The sequence below is a fragment of the Camellia sinensis genome, chromosome 10 (genome assembly GCF_055761805.1).
Source record: "Camellia sinensis isolate YWXY chromosome 10, ASM5576180v1, whole genome shotgun sequence".
In the NCBI taxonomy this organism is placed as follows: domain Eukaryota; kingdom Viridiplantae; phylum Streptophyta; class Magnoliopsida; order Ericales; family Theaceae; genus Camellia; species Camellia sinensis.
The window spans coordinates 58,352,707-58,369,393 of record NC_138970.1 but is presented as its reverse complement, the minus strand read 5'-3'; the positions used below and the strand labels follow the sequence as shown (position 1 = coordinate 58,369,393).

The 16,687-nt window shown below is 30.4% G+C and overlaps 2 protein-coding genes across 3 annotated transcripts; one reads left to right on the top strand and one right to left on the bottom strand.

The window, feature by feature from the left end:
- The first annotated feature begins 500 nt into the window (after positions 1-500).
- On the top strand, positions 501-7,393 carry LOC114300124 (large ribosomal subunit protein uL23). Of its 2 annotated transcripts, XM_082891455.1 has the most exons (5): positions 501-640; positions 4,461-4,580; positions 4,715-4,776; positions 6,017-6,383; positions 7,061-7,393. In XM_082891455.1, exons 3-5 carry the CDS (start codon positions 4,761-4,763, stop codon positions 7,143-7,145), a joined length of 468 nt encoding a protein of 155 aa, XP_082747581.1. In that variant the 5' UTR covers positions 501-640; positions 4,461-4,580; positions 4,715-4,760; the 3' UTR covers positions 7,146-7,393. The 2 variants fall into 2 exon arrangements, with proteins under 2 accessions (XP_082747581.1, XP_028100788.1); XM_028244987.2 differs by lacking the exon at positions 501-640 and having other exon boundaries at positions 2,143-4,580.
- Positions 7,394-8,826: 1,433 nt separating this feature from the next.
- On the bottom strand, positions 8,827-11,074 carry LOC114300123 (pentatricopeptide repeat-containing protein At5g42450, mitochondrial). Its single transcript, XM_028244986.2, has one exon. It carries the CDS (start codon positions 10,843-10,845, stop codon positions 9,193-9,195), a length of 1,653 nt encoding a protein of 550 aa, XP_028100787.2. The 5' UTR covers positions 10,846-11,074; the 3' UTR covers positions 8,827-9,192.
- Between the last annotated feature and the right edge of the window lie 5,613 nt (positions 11,075-16,687).

The following is a 16,687-nucleotide window of genomic DNA, read 5'->3' as shown; positions in this document are numbered from 1 at the left end:
AAGACAATATTGTATTGGAAACACTTCTCCCAATTCTCACTACGACCAGGTTACTAACAGTTTCGTCTCAAAAAATATCATCTCCAATAAATTCATCAACATCATCCCTAAGGATTCCTACCCAATACCTTGACGATAACTATTCAAACACATGTTAAGGTGTAAATATCAACAATTGGTGACCCTTGTGATTTCTGCAAACTCGTAGTACAACAATTTCAATAAAGACGATTCCCTCTGCATTCAAGGACAAGCCAGCTCATTAAAGATTCTCCACCAATACAAGAAAAGACACTCCAATTCATAACGTGGGTTCTCCACGACAAAAGCAATCCAATAATGTTTTCAAGGACCATAATACAAGGCTAAAGCATTCTCCATTGACAAAACAATCCAATAATGCTCAAAGGACAAAGTAAGAGCTGATTCCTCCTGAACTCCAATTCATTTAAAATCCGGACTTCTACATCTATAAAAGCAGTCATTCTTCAATAGAAGGCACGCTTTTTACAGTATCAAAGACTATTGTATAATATCAACTATAATGTGAACAAATTTGAGTGTGGAAGTTTGAGTGTGCTTAGTGTGAATGTACTTAGTGAATGTCGTATCCAATCTACTTCCACGATTGTGACCCACTGTAAGTTTTCTTTTATTTTGTATTCTGGTTTCTCAATTCAATATAAGTATTGTTTGTTATACTTTTAATTTATGATTTGCGTCTTGAAATTAATGATAGTATTTTATATATTGACGACTTACAAGAACAATTAGCTAATCTACGAGTATTCCTATCTCTTGCATCTGGTCAATCAATTATCAATTATTGTTAACGCATTGCTACAATTAAAAATAAAATTAAAGATGAACATACTAATTTAAAAGAACTTAGAAAACAATTACAATCTTTAAATTTGCATCTAATCTATCGCTAATCATAATACATTGGGTCTCCTTTTGAACAAATTTTTCTTAAAAAAAAGAAAGAATCGCAACTTGAAACTTTAATAGAATGACAACGTTTTTCAATTATAATAGTATATAGATTTTTTTATGAGAATTTGAAACTCTCATAATATCTCTTCGTAAAATATATAAATAATCTCAATATCACTCTTATTACTCGTAAGAGTTCGTTTGGGATGTGGGTTAATTTTTTGGCTATTTTAGCCTGAGACTAAAAAGCCTCATTTGGAATAGGTTTTTTGGTTTTTTTTATTTTTGTGAAAGAAAAAATGAAATGATTATAGGTTGGATGTGACATTTTGTTCTATTTAACTAAAATAGCCTATTTTGTCTTATATGGCTATTTTAGCCCAAATGTTCTTTCCAAACAAGCTGAAAATACACAAATTATGAGCTAATTACGATAATTTTAAATTTATATTTAGAACTTATAAATCATGGGATAAATTATTATAATTTTAAATTTATATTGTGTCAATTTTAAATTTAAATTAATAGATTGCCTTCCATATTTAGTAAGCCTTAAATTTGAATTTTGAAATTGATTAGTACATTTTTTATTTTTTTTAAGATTTGGTATACTTTCCATTTGAAAGTCATAAATTAAGAGATATTAATTTATTTTTATTATTTATTTTTGCCTGAATAAGAGCTATGCAATAGAAGATTTTTTAATTTTTAAAAATTATAAAATTATAAAATTTAGATTGGAAATTTAGAACTTCCACAAGACTTAAATTTATATTTAAAACTTATAAATCATGGGATAAATTGTTATATTTTTAAATTTATATTGTGTCAATTTTAAATTTAAATTAATAAATTGTTTTTCATATTTAGTGACCCTCAAATTTGAATTTTGAAATGAATTAGTACATTTTTTATTTTATTTTTTAAGATTTGGTATACTTTCCATTTGAAAGTCATAAATTAAGGGATATAAACTTTTATTTATTTATTTATTTTTGCCTAAATAAGAGCTATGCAATAGAAGATTTTTTAATTTTTAAAAATCAAAAAATTATAAAATTTAGATTGGGAACTTGGAACTTCCACAAGACTTATAGGTTAAAAACCCAATTTTCCTTATATAATATATACTAGAGATCTACCCGTGCTATGCACGGGTTGTGTTTAGAATTATTTGCATATATGTGAATTGCGATTTTTAAATGTTTTTTTTTTCTTTCTTTTTGCATACAAAAAATGGAATATAATAAATGCAGCATATCTTCAATCAATTATTTTATGTTTACTTTTATTCAAAATTTAAAAATAATGTACGGCAAAATTTATAATTAAATTAAGAAAAACTTTATTCCTAACGATATTTTTTTACTTCTATATACATACTTCAAAAAAAAAAAAAATCTGAAAAAGGTAGTCAATATAAATATTATACATTAAGAAAAAAAAAATGTGGTTAGCAATTATGCTTACATAAATTTACTATAGTTTTAATTTCAAATTTAAAAAAAAAATATTTTAAAACCATTTTATTTAGCTAGTACCAAATAGGATTTTCTTAGTAAAAAAGAAAGTTATAAAATCTTGTTGCAAATTTTCAAATGTCTATTGTTAAACATTCTATTATACTTACTTGTTTATTTGCTTGCTTACTTTAGAAGTTTTGATATTTGATCTTTGTTCCACATTTATCGTATTGTTTTATTTACTTTTATTCTTTTTACTTAATTTTCTCATGATACTTTTTTCATAGTGCATCTCGAGTGTATTAGTGAAAACATCATACACTTAAAATATACCAAATTACAATATATAGAAAAAAAAATTTAAGTAATTGCCCAAAACTAAAACTATTTTAAGAAAAATAAAAAATAAAAAATAAAAACAAAAATGAAATTGTTTGAAATAGAAAATTGATTTATTTATTTATTAATTAATTTTTAAAAATAAACTTTTAAAGAAAACAAAAAAAACTATATAACAAAAAAAATTACAGAAACTAAACATAAAATATAATACAAAAAATATATGAATTATAGGATTTTCAAGAAGTGAGACTCACAAATAAATTTTGTAAAATGTTATCTATTCATATACTTTTTTGTGTATTTTTTGTACTTGTAATCCTGATAATGACATTGAAATAGTTTGCACTTCTTGCATTAGGTCCATCTAATAGTTTTAGCAAACACAGATGTAATAATAAATTTTATAACATAAAACACAAACAATTGTGAGACAAAGTATCTAAAAAAATGAAAACAACGTTCAATGATGATATAAAAGTACACCTGACGTTTTAATTGGAGGTATAACCAGATAAATTGTCATAGAAGAGGAAGATAACATTTATTTTTTATTACAACAATTACATAACTTAATATATAATTTTAATGTCTGTCACTCTTCCACACGTCCAATTCTCTATTAATATTAGAATGAATGCATGAACCAAAAAAAGGGAATATTTGAGAAGACAAAGATATGTGATTTGAGACATTTCAATTGTTGAATTCTATTAATTAATAGTTATTAGGCTTTAATAGTCGGATTTCTAATATTTGTTAGCCATTAAAGCTGAGTTCTTTAATTTCATCTATATTCACTCGATAGTTTGAGAGTGGATACGTTCAAGCCTTTACAGAAATACTTAGTACATTTTTTGAGCATTATTGATGAAAAGAATAGTGTAATTTTTTTTTTGTTTTTTTGGACAATTGCAACCTGTTATTTTTTAATAAGAGTTTATGTTTGTTTTAGATATTTTTTTAATATGCGAATTATGTTTTACAGTATAATTTTTTTTTTTTTTTTTTTTTTTTTACAATTGCAACATGTTATTTTTTAGTAAGAATTTATATTTGTTTTAGATTTTTTGTAATATATAAATTATTTTTTTTAGATTTTAACGAAATGCACGATGTAATTTTTTTTCAAAATTACAACCTATTATTTTTTAATAAGAATTTATTTTTTGTTTTAGATATTTTGTTAATATACAAATTATTTTTTTATAGTGTAATTTTTTTTTTTTTTTTGCAATTGGAATTTGTTTTAGATTTTTTTTAATATACAAATTATTTTTTTAGATTTTTTATAAAAATAATTTAATAATCTCATCACTAACCATAGTGTATAGGATAAGTTGAAAATAATGCAGTAGTAGATATGAGAGAAGTTAAAAAGACTTGTGAGTTGAGAGAAGTCAATAAATATTAAATACTGAGGTTTTTTTTTAATTTTTAAATCAAAAAATTAAAAAAATTAAGATTGAGATATTGGAACTGCTACAAGGTTTAGGGGTTAGAAATCTCTTTTTTCTTATATAATATAGATAGATAGATAGATAGATAACTAAAATATTTTTTTTCGTTACTTTTACTTAATAAAAATAGATAAACAATTAAATTAAAAAATTAAAATTTAAATTGATAAAATTAAAAATTAAAATTTTTTTTTATTACAACCTCAAACCTTAAATTTATTTATTTTGTAATTTTTCTATTTAACTAACAAAATAAATAAAGGGAGAAAGAGTAAGAAAAATTAATACTAGCACGTGAATGGCACATGCTCGAGCTTCGTATAAGTGCTGTAATCCTCTTCTGCTCTTCCTCTTGCAAACCCTAGACGGCAGTTCGTATCAGGTACTCTCTCTCTCTCTCTCTCTCTCTCTCTCTCTCTGTCTCATGCGACGTTGAGTCTGTATTCTACAAATTCACTGCTAGATTTTACGTTTCTGATTTAATTTTCGGTGCCATTTTTTGATTAATTTGTGCAGGGGTATTAGGTAGTTTTTTTAGGGTTTAGGGTTACCTCACTTAACAATGGCTCCTGCTAAAGGTATGTACTCCATTTCTCATCATATAGATCTCTAATTTGCTATTGATTTGTGGTTATCTGGAATAAAATGAGCCTTGAATACCATAACAATTGTTTGAAAGTAACTTATTCTGAGAGAGATTCTCATTTGAGACCAATATATATTTTTAGAGCAATGCTACATCGCCCAAATTTTGGCTCGCCAGAATTGCCCCAATTTTGGCTTGCCGGTCGTCCGACGACAAGGTGACAGCCGCAGACCGCGGTAGACAAGTGTTGCACCGGTCGTCCTGCTGGTCATCCCGGCGGTTGACTGGAATGCACAAATTCGGGTGATTCGGGCAAACTCAAATTCGAGTTACCAATTATTTTTAATATTTTTATGGAAGTAATCATGATGCCAAACTATTTAGGTAGTAGGGTGTTGTATCATTTTATTGGGTATGTTGGTCTGTGTTGAAGTGGGCAGGCGGTAGCAAAATTAATCTTAAGACTGAGTCATAAAACCCTTAATTATATAAAAACTGAGATTTACTGATAAAGCGAAAGAAAAGAATCAGAGAAAACCAGCTGTTAAGGTTCAGCAACAAACATGAATCAGTCTAAATGAGATAGGTTACGTAGCCATGTTGTTTTTTGGTCTTATCTAGATATATAGCAGAATTCTCAAAAAATTAGCAAGGACAATTTTTGTATTTTTATTTGTATCATAAAAGTCATAATAAAATTCACTAAGGCTGTGTTTGGATCATTTGATTTGGGTAGGAATTCGGAAAGGTAAACGAAAAGGTGAGGGAAATGGGAAAAAAATTAGCTTATATTTCATTCATATTTCCCTTACTTTTTCTTTTCCTTCACAAATCCGTACCCAAATCTTAGATCCAAACACAACTTAAAAGTGTCAAAAAGGGTGAACTGGAATAGATGCACTGTTTAAAGGAGCCAAGAAAAGAATGCCTTTTTTTTTAAAAAAAATAATAATTTTCTTTAAAAGACCAAGATGAGCAAGTTATACAAGGATATGCTTAAAGGCTAATCTCCATGTCAACTATAAAGTCTTCTTTTGAGATTGAAAATGATAAGGTTGAAGTCAATTTAATAGGCTTGAAATACTGCTGAACTGGAGTAACTTAGTGACTAGGTGAACATTGGTGTGTGCCCATGGTTACATGCCCGTACATAAACACACACTCTGGAGTAAATAAATTATGTTTGCATGCTATTTTTGTGTGTTAAAGAGGCAAATTTATTTTTTATGCAGCTGACCCGGCTAAAAAGTCTGATGCGAAGGCCCAGGCCTTGAAGGCTGCCAAAGCTGTGAAATCTGGTTCATCAACCTTTAAGAAGAAGGCCAAGAAGATAAGAACAACAGTCACCTTCCATCGACCAAGGACGTTGAAGAAGGATAGGAACCCCAAGTACCCTCGCATTAGTGCGACCCCAAGGAACAAACTTGATCAGTACCAAATCCTAAAATATCCACTCACCACTGAATCAGCAATGAAGAAGATTGAAGATAACAACACCTTGGTTTTCATTGTTGATATCCGTGCTGACAAGAAGAAGATCAAGGATGCAGTCAAGAAGATGTATGACATCCAGACCAAGAAAGTGAATACCTTGATTAGGTAAAAGCTTACATTTTCTCTACTTATTGCAATTGATTGTTATTATTGGTATCTATATTATATTTTGTGTTTAAATATTCTTAACTTTGGTTTGTTTAAAATTTCAATATCAATTTATCTAGTGTGCATGTATGGTTTTGTGATTCCTTATTTTTTATAGCTTACAAGTTCAGCACTGATATTCTATAGATGGAAAATAATCAATATCAATTTAAATATTAGTTTTACACCATAATATTGTTAGCACATGTGGAGCTATCACTTATGCAATCATTGGTGCAACTTACAAGCCGTAATCAGGTCATATGATCTCGTATTCTGAGAGATGTGGTTATATAGTTGTTGATTGATTATTGTGGTGGATTTGGTTTTCTAAGGGAAAGAAAGCATTTCAATTGTTAATTTCATTGTATTTTATCCAATCCAATGATTCTTTCAGGAGTTTGCCTGTAGGGGTGGCATCTAGGGCTTTTATGAAGCAAGAATAATTTGTGATAATTGGTTTTTTGTTTTAAGGAGGAGACGGAATTGTCCCATGCCAAATAAAATGGAACCATTTCATGTTCCTTTTATTGTCTGCATACGCCACTAGCGTTGTGTAATTTAACAAATTTATTCTGACATGTTCTCATAGTTTATACTACACTGAATCTCATTTGCGTTTGTCATTGTTTCAGGCCTGATGGGACGAAGAAAGCCTATGTGAGGTTGACACCAGACTATGATGCTTTGGACGTGGCAAACAAGATTGGGATAATCTAAGATAGTAGTCAACCTTTCATATTCCAGTTGTATGATTTTATTTGAAGTATTTTAATTAAAATCTCCGGCATTTTGGCTGAGAATTTTGTACTGAGATTTGGTTTCGATCCGTTTTTTAGTTAAGTACTGGGCTGTGGTGGATTCCACATCTTTCAATTTTGTAAGCTTGGATTGGATTTTGAGTTCTGGTTTTATGATTGTATCTTGACCTTGTTACATTGTTGCCATGCACACTGTTGGGAGTTTTATGTGCCTCGTGTCAACCTCCTGTTGATGAATCTCGTTTGGCTTGAGAAATGTCATTACCATGCATGTTAGGTGTCTGCGTGCAATCCATAGCATGGGTTCATAATGCAGGATTCTGTCTGTCCCATTATTTCCTAAATTTCTAGGTGCACGCTCGAATTCAATGGAAGACAAGTTCATTTGGACGGAATATTTTTCATTTTTTGAAAGGTGAAAAATATTTTTGGAACTAAAATGTTTTTTATGTCACCGCACTACCACCGACATCATCAGCTGGCTCAGCCACTCAACTGCCATTGTCACTACCATCATCATTGCTGCCATGCCATGCCGTTGCAATCGCCGCCACCACCCTAACACCCTGCTAACACCACTCTCACCAACCCACCACCACCACCTCAACCCCTACTCTCCTTCCACCACCATTAATATAGCTGCTAATACATTAATTTTATGTATGCAACCAAACATTATAAAATGTGTTTTGGCAGAAATGAATTGAGTGATGGATGCCTGGATGAATTTTTGCTGATGGTCTAAAGAATTTGTTTGATCAATATGAATCTCAAAACTGGTTTTTGAAACGCAACATTAGTTTTATAGAAGATGGGGAAATATATATATTTTTTTATTATGAACTGATGGATGCACAAATACGACAATGTATGTTATCCAAAATGAAATGGTGTCTAGGTTGAGGATTGCAAGCAACAAAATAAATTGTGATCTGGTCAGGAGAGGGCAAATAGGAAGTAAATCTTTTGATGAATTCGAAGGTAGTGGTGGAACCAAAGAATTTATTCTGGAGGGGGTAAAAATAGCTTGAAACAAAAGTGGCTCAAAAAACACCACACTTTGTCAAATCTAATACCGTTTTTACATCAAAAAAAATGATCGACAATACACACGCCTAGCAGGACTACAATTTGTACAATATATAGGATCATTGCACTTGTATAGCATTCTAGCTGTAATCAAAATCTCACTAGAACACTTGATTCAAAGATAGACATATTTCCAATTATCAGTAAACATGAAACATCGTAAGTAAACTCCATAAAACATGAGAGTAGTTTGAATGGAGAATGAATTGTAATGCAGGAAGCTTGGCCATTCCCACAGTAATCTCCAACAAACTATTTGGCATTGCTTTGGTTCTGCTAAGTTCATCTTTGCTCACCGAAGAGCCCAAGCAAAGTAGCAATTATATTAGTTTCATGTCGGCCAAGACAATCTTCGATCTTGTACAGATGAAATTGTGAGGGAGTCTAAAATGGACAAGCTCGTCTAGTGTTTGAGAAACTCGATTACATAAAGAGCAGATTTCGAGTTTGAACTCCAAAAGAAAAATCAAATCTAGATTAAATGCACAATAAGAGAAAATTATGTGCTTAGTTTCATCAATCAAATACATAAATTTGCACACGCACCAAATATAGAAAAAAATATAATAGAAGTATTACCAAAAAAAAAATAATAATTTATAAATTATTGTATTCACGATCCTATTTGAGCTTAGCTTGGTTCTACTTGAGATTGACTTGATTACAAAATGAGACTAAAAATTTAACTCGAACTCGTTCATTTAGCGAAGAGCTCAAGTTGTTCATGAACAACTCGATTAGTTTACAGCCTTATCTACAAGCAAACTCATTGATATTGCTTTGCTTCTGCTAAAAAATCATCTTTGCTATCCAAATCAAAGCATCTTGGATCTTCTGAAGTAAATACTTGAGGGAGAATGTGAAATATACCAATTTCATTCATTACTCCATAAATCAGAGTCTCTTGAATCATGTCTTTACACAAAATTGTGAACATAAAACTGGATATAAGATTCTGTCAAAAGTTTGGAAGCTTGGCTGCTTTCCATCACATGTTCAAGAAAAAACGTCAGTACCATATAAATCTCATCCTTTTTGCTGTGTGTCGTATCCGCAGTACCAAACACATGAATGCGGTTTTCAATTTCAATCCAACTACACCCCGGGACCCTTTTCATCCCTTTCTCCCTCATCTCTTGTCTGATCATCGACATGCTCTGCCACCTCCCAGCAGCCGAATGTGCATTTGACAGCATAACGTACGATGAAACGTCTCCAGGATCCAAAGCCAGAATTTTTGTGGCAGCAAGCTCTCCCAATTCCATATTTGAGTGGATTAGGCACCCTCCAAGCAATGATTTCCAAAACCCAATTCCCGGGTCAAAAGGCAAGTCATGGATAAACCTCCCTGCTTCCTGGAAATGTCCAGAGCGAGAAAGTAGATCAACCATACAAGCATAGTGCTCTGGTTTTAGCATGTTGGGGTCTTTGAGTCTTGCTTGGTTGAAATATGAATAACCCTCATGGACAAGGCCAACATGGTTACAAGCCAGAAGTACACCAAGTAGTGTTACGCTATTAGGTTGAAGACTTGCGTGTTGTATTTTATGGAAAAGATCTATGGCTTCTCTTCCTCTCCCGTTTTGCGCATACCCACATATCAAAGCATTCCAAGAAACTATATTTCTTTCAGGGAGTTTGCTAAAGACCAAGAAACTATCTTCCATACTTCCACATTTTGCATAAAAACTGACCAGAGAATTGGCAACAAACATGCCAAGATCGCCCAAGAACTTAATCGCGCAAGCATGGAAACTTCTGCCCATTCCAAGCGCGGCTATATTGGCAGCTGCACTCATAGCACAAGGAAAAGTAGACTGGCTGGGCACAAACCCTTCTCTCAACATCTCAACAAAAAGATTCACAGCCTCCTCATTATGTCCCGTTTGGCTATGCCCCCCAATCATCGCATTCCACGAAACAACATTCCTCTCCGGCATTGCCTGGAAAAGCCCAAAAGCATCGTCAAACATCTCTTTCTTGAGGTACCCACAAATCAAAGTTGTATAAGAAACCACATTAGGCTCGTGAGTATCTTCAAATGCTCTTCGAGCTTCCTCGATTGTGCTCAACTTGGCATAGAGGTCCAAAATTGCACTACCCACAAAGACATTTGACTCGAGGCCTATCTTCGCCGCACAAGCATGAAGTTGTTTGCCTAAATTGAGGTCTCGTAGAGCTGTGGAAGAGTGTATGACAGTGCCAAAAGTGAATTCATTGGGTCTGATATTCATCACAAGCATTGTTGAGAAGAGAGAGATTGCCTCCTTGTGACGATGGCGTTGAGCGAAGCGGCTAATTATTGTTGTGGCCGAAACTACGTCCCAGTCAGACATTTCGTCGAACAATTGGTGAGCATCTGAGAATGCTTTGGATTCACAGCTAGATTGAACAATGTTTGATTCAACAGCTGAAATTCCCAGTTTAATTTCACGTCCATGAGACTTCTGGGTTTCAATTAGATGGCTATAACATAAAGTGGATGCTTGTCTTTGAGTGTTGGAGATGGGTTGAGAGAGAAGAAGCTTACATATTCTGGATTTCATGTGTGCCTTCGTGGGGTTGCACATGCCCAATGAGCAAATTGGGCAACTACATCTTTTGACTCTACAAAGCCCAATGATTCAAAATTCTAAAATTGTTTCCAACTTTTTTAATATTATTATTTGGGAATATATGTTGTGTTTGGTATAGTTTATGATAACGATTTATGAAAAATAAAATAAAATAAAATAAAAGCTTAAACAATTTTTTTAAAAAACTTATGGGTGTAAGGTTAACTTTTTAGTATAGTTTAAAACTTTGGTATAGTTTAAGTTTAAAACTTTTTAGTATGGGTGTAAGCTTAAACAATTTGGTATAGTTTAAAACTCGGTCGAGATTTGGGAACATATTTTTTATTAACATTTTAGTTTTTTGACTGAAATATGAGATGAAAAAAATTAATATGTTTGGAATGTTTTTTTTTTTTAATTTTATTTTTTACGAAAAGTTATGCAAAGAGTAGAATAAATAAAAAGAAATATTTGACAATTTGGTAGTTGTTGCAAAAATGCCCTCGCCCCTTGCATCTTCTTTTTATTTCCTTCATCTCTATCCATTTCTTTCATTTAGTCAAAACTTCAACCAAACAAAGCATGCCTCTTTATTTCCTTCTCTCCCTTTAATCAATTGAGATCAGGAAAGAATTTGAGTTTTTAAATTATGGGTGTAAGGTTACAGAAAAGGTAGGGATGTCAGTGAAAGAGAGGTAAACGACAATAGAAATGATAGGAGATGTGAATGTAGGGTGAAAGGTTGAGTGGTAGTGTATTTGTGGTGTGTGGAAAAAATTTACCACTCGGTATAGATGACATTAGAAAACACATTTGCATATTTATTTTGGTTAAGGTCGTTAATTAGGAGAATCTCTGATACTTAAGTCAATGTTTATTAATGCACTATCAATAGAACGGTAAATATAAATGTTATTGATTGTGTACTTTGTTCGATAGATTTGTTGCTTACTTATGGTTGATTGCTCATGATTGTTGTGGTTGTTAATAAACTTTAGCCATTGCCCCATTTTGTTCCCTTTTCCTTGGAATCATGTCCATATTCACAATATTATACAAATAGATAAACACATTCCATCTCATAGTGGACTTACCATTGACCTGGTCCACCCTTTACTTGGGTTAAGTTGTTCGACCTATTACATAGCTTGACAACTAGTTGAAGACTCTGCTTGATGATGTTGCCACATATCCTATTTGGCTAGCAAGTTGGTAGCTTGGTCATGTAGCAATTTAGCTCATATTTACCTCTTATGTGTGGCGATTGAATTAATTGACTAGTTTCTTCCATTTCCCTTGCTTTCTCAAAATGTTGAGTATTCCAGGACAAGTTAAAACACGTTGAGTACATGCCACATATATCCCTTGCACCACTCACAAGTCACATGCATCAAAAACGTTTTAACTACCACTAAACACAAGTGATATATGCGACACAACTCGTGGCTCTCACTTCCATTTAACACAAGTTTTATTTGCGTTTGACAGTTTTACGTTCTCCAACAAAACTTTTAGTTTAGAGTAATGATTTAAATCAAAATACAATCATTTTAATTGTTTAGTTGACAAAGTTGAATTATGCGTGTTTTGACAGCATAAGATGGAGAGGGGTCACAATCAAGAATGGATCTACGGGAGTGTAGAGGGAGCAATCACATTCCGAAAAATTTTAAAAACATCATATATTATATTAAAAAATTTAAAAATTTGCGCCTCAAACATTCTCTTGCACCTCATAATGACAATTTTGAATTCATCCCTGATCACACCGACATTGCAACAAAGAGGGATGCAGCAGTGTTATCTCATAAACGGCCAACAGGTTGGATCATAGTTACATCACGATTAAATTAAGTCACCTAAGCGGCCTACAAAGGGTAGCAAATCTTCTCCAATTCATGGATCAACAAATTGGGCACCAATTTTGGTCAAACTCGCGTATTTGCCATGAATTAGTTTTCAACTAGTGATATTTTGCCACGTAATTGTGACTACACATCTTTATGCATTTTCGTATGAAAAAATAAATGGTTAATATAATAATTTAGGGATATAAGCAGTATTTGGGATAATTTAAATAAGTATATTTTTTTACTTTTTATAAAAATATGTATAAAAAAATAAAGAGGTATATGACAAACACCTCCTAAATTAAAATTAATTAGGAGAAATTACACACACTCACACGCACGCGCGCGCACACACACAAAAAAAAAACTCTAGTTTTCGTTTGTTTCAAAAAATATATAAATATATTGTCATTGGAAGACCATAGAAAAATATATAAATATCAAAGTAAAAAATCAATGAAAAAGGATATATTTAGGTCTTGAACGTACAGATATATTGCAAATTTCATGGATTGAATTTTGATTTTTTTTTTTCTGATTTTTTAGATAACCAAATAAAAGTTTTAAAATTTTTTAAAAATTGAAGTCAGAATTTAAGAATCAAACATGGTGATTAGTTTTTGTTACAGTATTAAAATTTATAATTTTTTTTTGTATTTGATGTTATAGTAGTTAAATTTTTATTTTTGTATTTGATTGAGATGTTTAATTATCCAATTGAGATTTGATGACTAACAAAAAAAATGTTGTATTTGATGTTATAGTAGTTAAATTTTTATGTTTTTTTGCAATTAACATTAACACATAATTATATTGTCATTAATTATTTTTATATTTATTTTTCAGATGTTTCCCATGTAAGAGTGCGCTTCTTGTGGAATGCATGCCTGTGGAGAATGTGGCTAACTTTTGTTTTTGTTATCTACGAAGAATGATGAGAAAAACATTTAATTTTGGTTTATGTTATTTTGAATTATGAACAAAATAATATATTTAAACATTATAAATATATTATGGAACATTATGTAGTGTGATAATTTTGTTGATGTGTAATTATGAATGGAAGAATATTTTATTATGAAGAAATTATTATTTTTATATAGGAATTTTTATATTATTATGGAGAAATTTTAATATTTTTAATAATTTTATCGCAGGATGTTTTTTTCTTTTTTGTGACGGTACTATACCGTCGCAAAAAATAGAAAATTTTAATATTTTTATTGATTTTGTTATAGGTTTTACTTTTTGCGACGGCACTAAACTGTCGCAAAAAATAAAAATTTTATTATTTAAAATAAAAATTTTATTATTTTTTAAACTTTTTGCGACAGCAGTACACTGTCGCAAAAAATAAAAAATTTCATATTTTTAATACTTTTTGCGACGGCACCGCACCGTCGCAAAAACAGTGTTCTTGTCGTTGCAAAAAAAGACTATTAGCGACGGTATTTTTTGCCATCTCAAATAACATTTTTAGCGACGGTAAAATAGGGCCGTCACAACAAGTCAAGAAATTTCAAACATTATTAGCGATTACAAAGTGCCGTCGCAAAAACTCTTTTGCAACCCCCTTTGTTGCGACCCCCCACTTGCCGTCGCAAAAAGCCACCTACCGTCGCAAAAAAACCTTTTGAGACGGCGTTTGGGGTATTTGCGACAGCGTTTTACCATCGCAAAAAAGCAACTTTTTTGTAGTGCACAAAAAATATTATTCTTATAGATTAATTTTACATTGAAAAAAAAAATTTATTTTTGTTTTTCGACATTTGGTTGATACTTGAAACAAAAAAAAAAATTTATTGTTTAAAAGAAAAAGTTTGATTCAATAAATGACTTTTTAGTGAATTAAGATATATATTTAAAAAAGCTAAATATGTTGAAAATATAGTGAATAAGAGTTAACTTTATAAAAATTAACTTACAAAAATTTTAAAGGTAAGTCATTTTTGAAAAAATGATGCAAAGATATTTCTCTTAAAAAATGTTTTGCTTGCTTTTTGTTCAAGCAAATAACGGAAAATAAGTAAAGTATTCTTGACAGAAACATTTTATGTCAAAATAAACGGAGCCTAAAATTTGAACCTTATAACCAAATAAATCTTGAATTTTTAACTTTATTAATTTAAACCATAATATTTTGATTTATTTTTAATCTAAATCATTTGCTTATTTTCATTAAGTAAAAGTGACCAAAAATAATATTTTAATCATTATATTCAATGTAGTTATATATAAAATACTACTTTCCATTAAGATTAATAACTATTTTTTTTTTTTTTTTGTTAGTTTTACTTAACAAAAATAGACATATAATTTACATTGAAAATAAATCAAAAGATGAGAGTTTAGATTAATAAAATTAAAAATTTATTTTATTATAAGCCTCAAACCTTAAAATTTATTTCACTAGTGAAAATCCGTGCTACGCACGGGATGTGAAAAAATTAATAAAATATGTTTATATGAAATAATATAAATTAGATTTTTGTATGTAAATTATGAAAATAAAAAATATATATATTGAAACTTACAATTTAAGTTTTACAATTTTATCATAATTTATGTATCAATTTTTAATTTGTCACAATTTCAATAATATAACTTTCAACCCTCTTAGTAAAGTTGTAAATTTGGGCTAGTTGAACCCAAGCAACTCGAGTCAAGCCTGCAAATTTTTAAAGATTGTGTACCATAATTTTTAATTCGGTAAGAACCTATGTAAAATTCAAAAATTTGAATGGACTTGCACAGAGACACCAAATAACCTGAGCAATCGAAACAAAATTATATATATAAATATATAAAATTATTTGATAATTTATTTTTTAATAATAAATAAGATTAATTAAAAATTTAATATTAATGAACAAAAGTAAATACACCTTTTAGAAAGGGATTATCAAATACGTTGATATTAAAAAAAAATTATGTTTTATAATGGCATAAAATAATTTAAATATGATTTTCAAAAATTATTTTTAATTTAAAAGTTACAATAAAATATTTAAATATAATAAAATTAAATTTCTACAAAATAAAATTATCTGTATTAAAAAAAAGGAAAGAAGAAAATTTAGAATGGTATTTGCATTTGATCTGAAAATAATTATAGATGATTAATAAATTATGTAACACTCCAAAATAATTACAATGATCCATCCCTAAACAACTAATACAAGGTGACATAATTGAAATAATAAGTTTTCATTAATCAGAATTTATATACAAAAGGTGATAAGGAATGAAAGCTAAACAAATGTTTATATGCCCTAAAGGCTTACATCTTTCCAAGCTGAGACTTGGGTACATAAAAAATGAGTCATAAGCTCAATACAAATAAAGCCCTAGACTTGTACAAAAATTAAATACAAGATAAACAAAATTGAGCCTTCAGCTCCACCTTCCTCCCAAGTTAAGTCATTGGTAAAAGGATAACATCAACACCTGAAAATGATTTTTTCTAAGTAGGATGAGCCAAATCCCAGTAAAAATAATCTAGCACAATATATGAATCTTAACAAAGATATAAGTATGATATGCATATCCAATGGCTATGATAAAGCATTTGTAACTTTTTCACAAAACCATGCCATGTCGAGCTTTATATTTCAATTCATTTTATCTCAACTCATAAGCTATTCACCATTTCATTCAGAAAACCAAACTAAGGGTACAACTCAGTGGGTCTCTAACCAACATAGCCATTATACAAATACTTCCATTTTGTCATTTTACGAATATTTCATCCTTGGGAATCGGCACCCATGTATACGCACGATTTTCGAGACTTTCACTCTGGACACACATGCCAACTTAATTCAATAGAGTCCATCCCTTTTCTTCTCTCAAACATGGAGCACATCCCTTTTCTTCCCCCAAACATCATACATTTACAATGTATCAAAGACATATTTATATTCAATGACAACGGATAAGAGATTAATTTCAATTCACCTAATTTCATGCAATTTCTACAACAATCGTAGGTATCCTCCATCGATAAC

Excerpts from the sequence above, each read along its gene's own strand:
- LOC114300124 (XM_082891455.1), top strand. Across the intron at positions 6,384-7,060 it reads AAAGTGAATACCTTGATTAG|GCCTGATGGGACGAAGAAAG; the intron begins GTAAAAGCTTAC and ends TCATTGTTTCAG.
- LOC114300123 (XM_028244986.2), bottom strand. The coding sequence starts at position 10,845 with ATGTGCAACCCCACGAAGGCACACATGAAATCCAGAATATGTAAGCTT.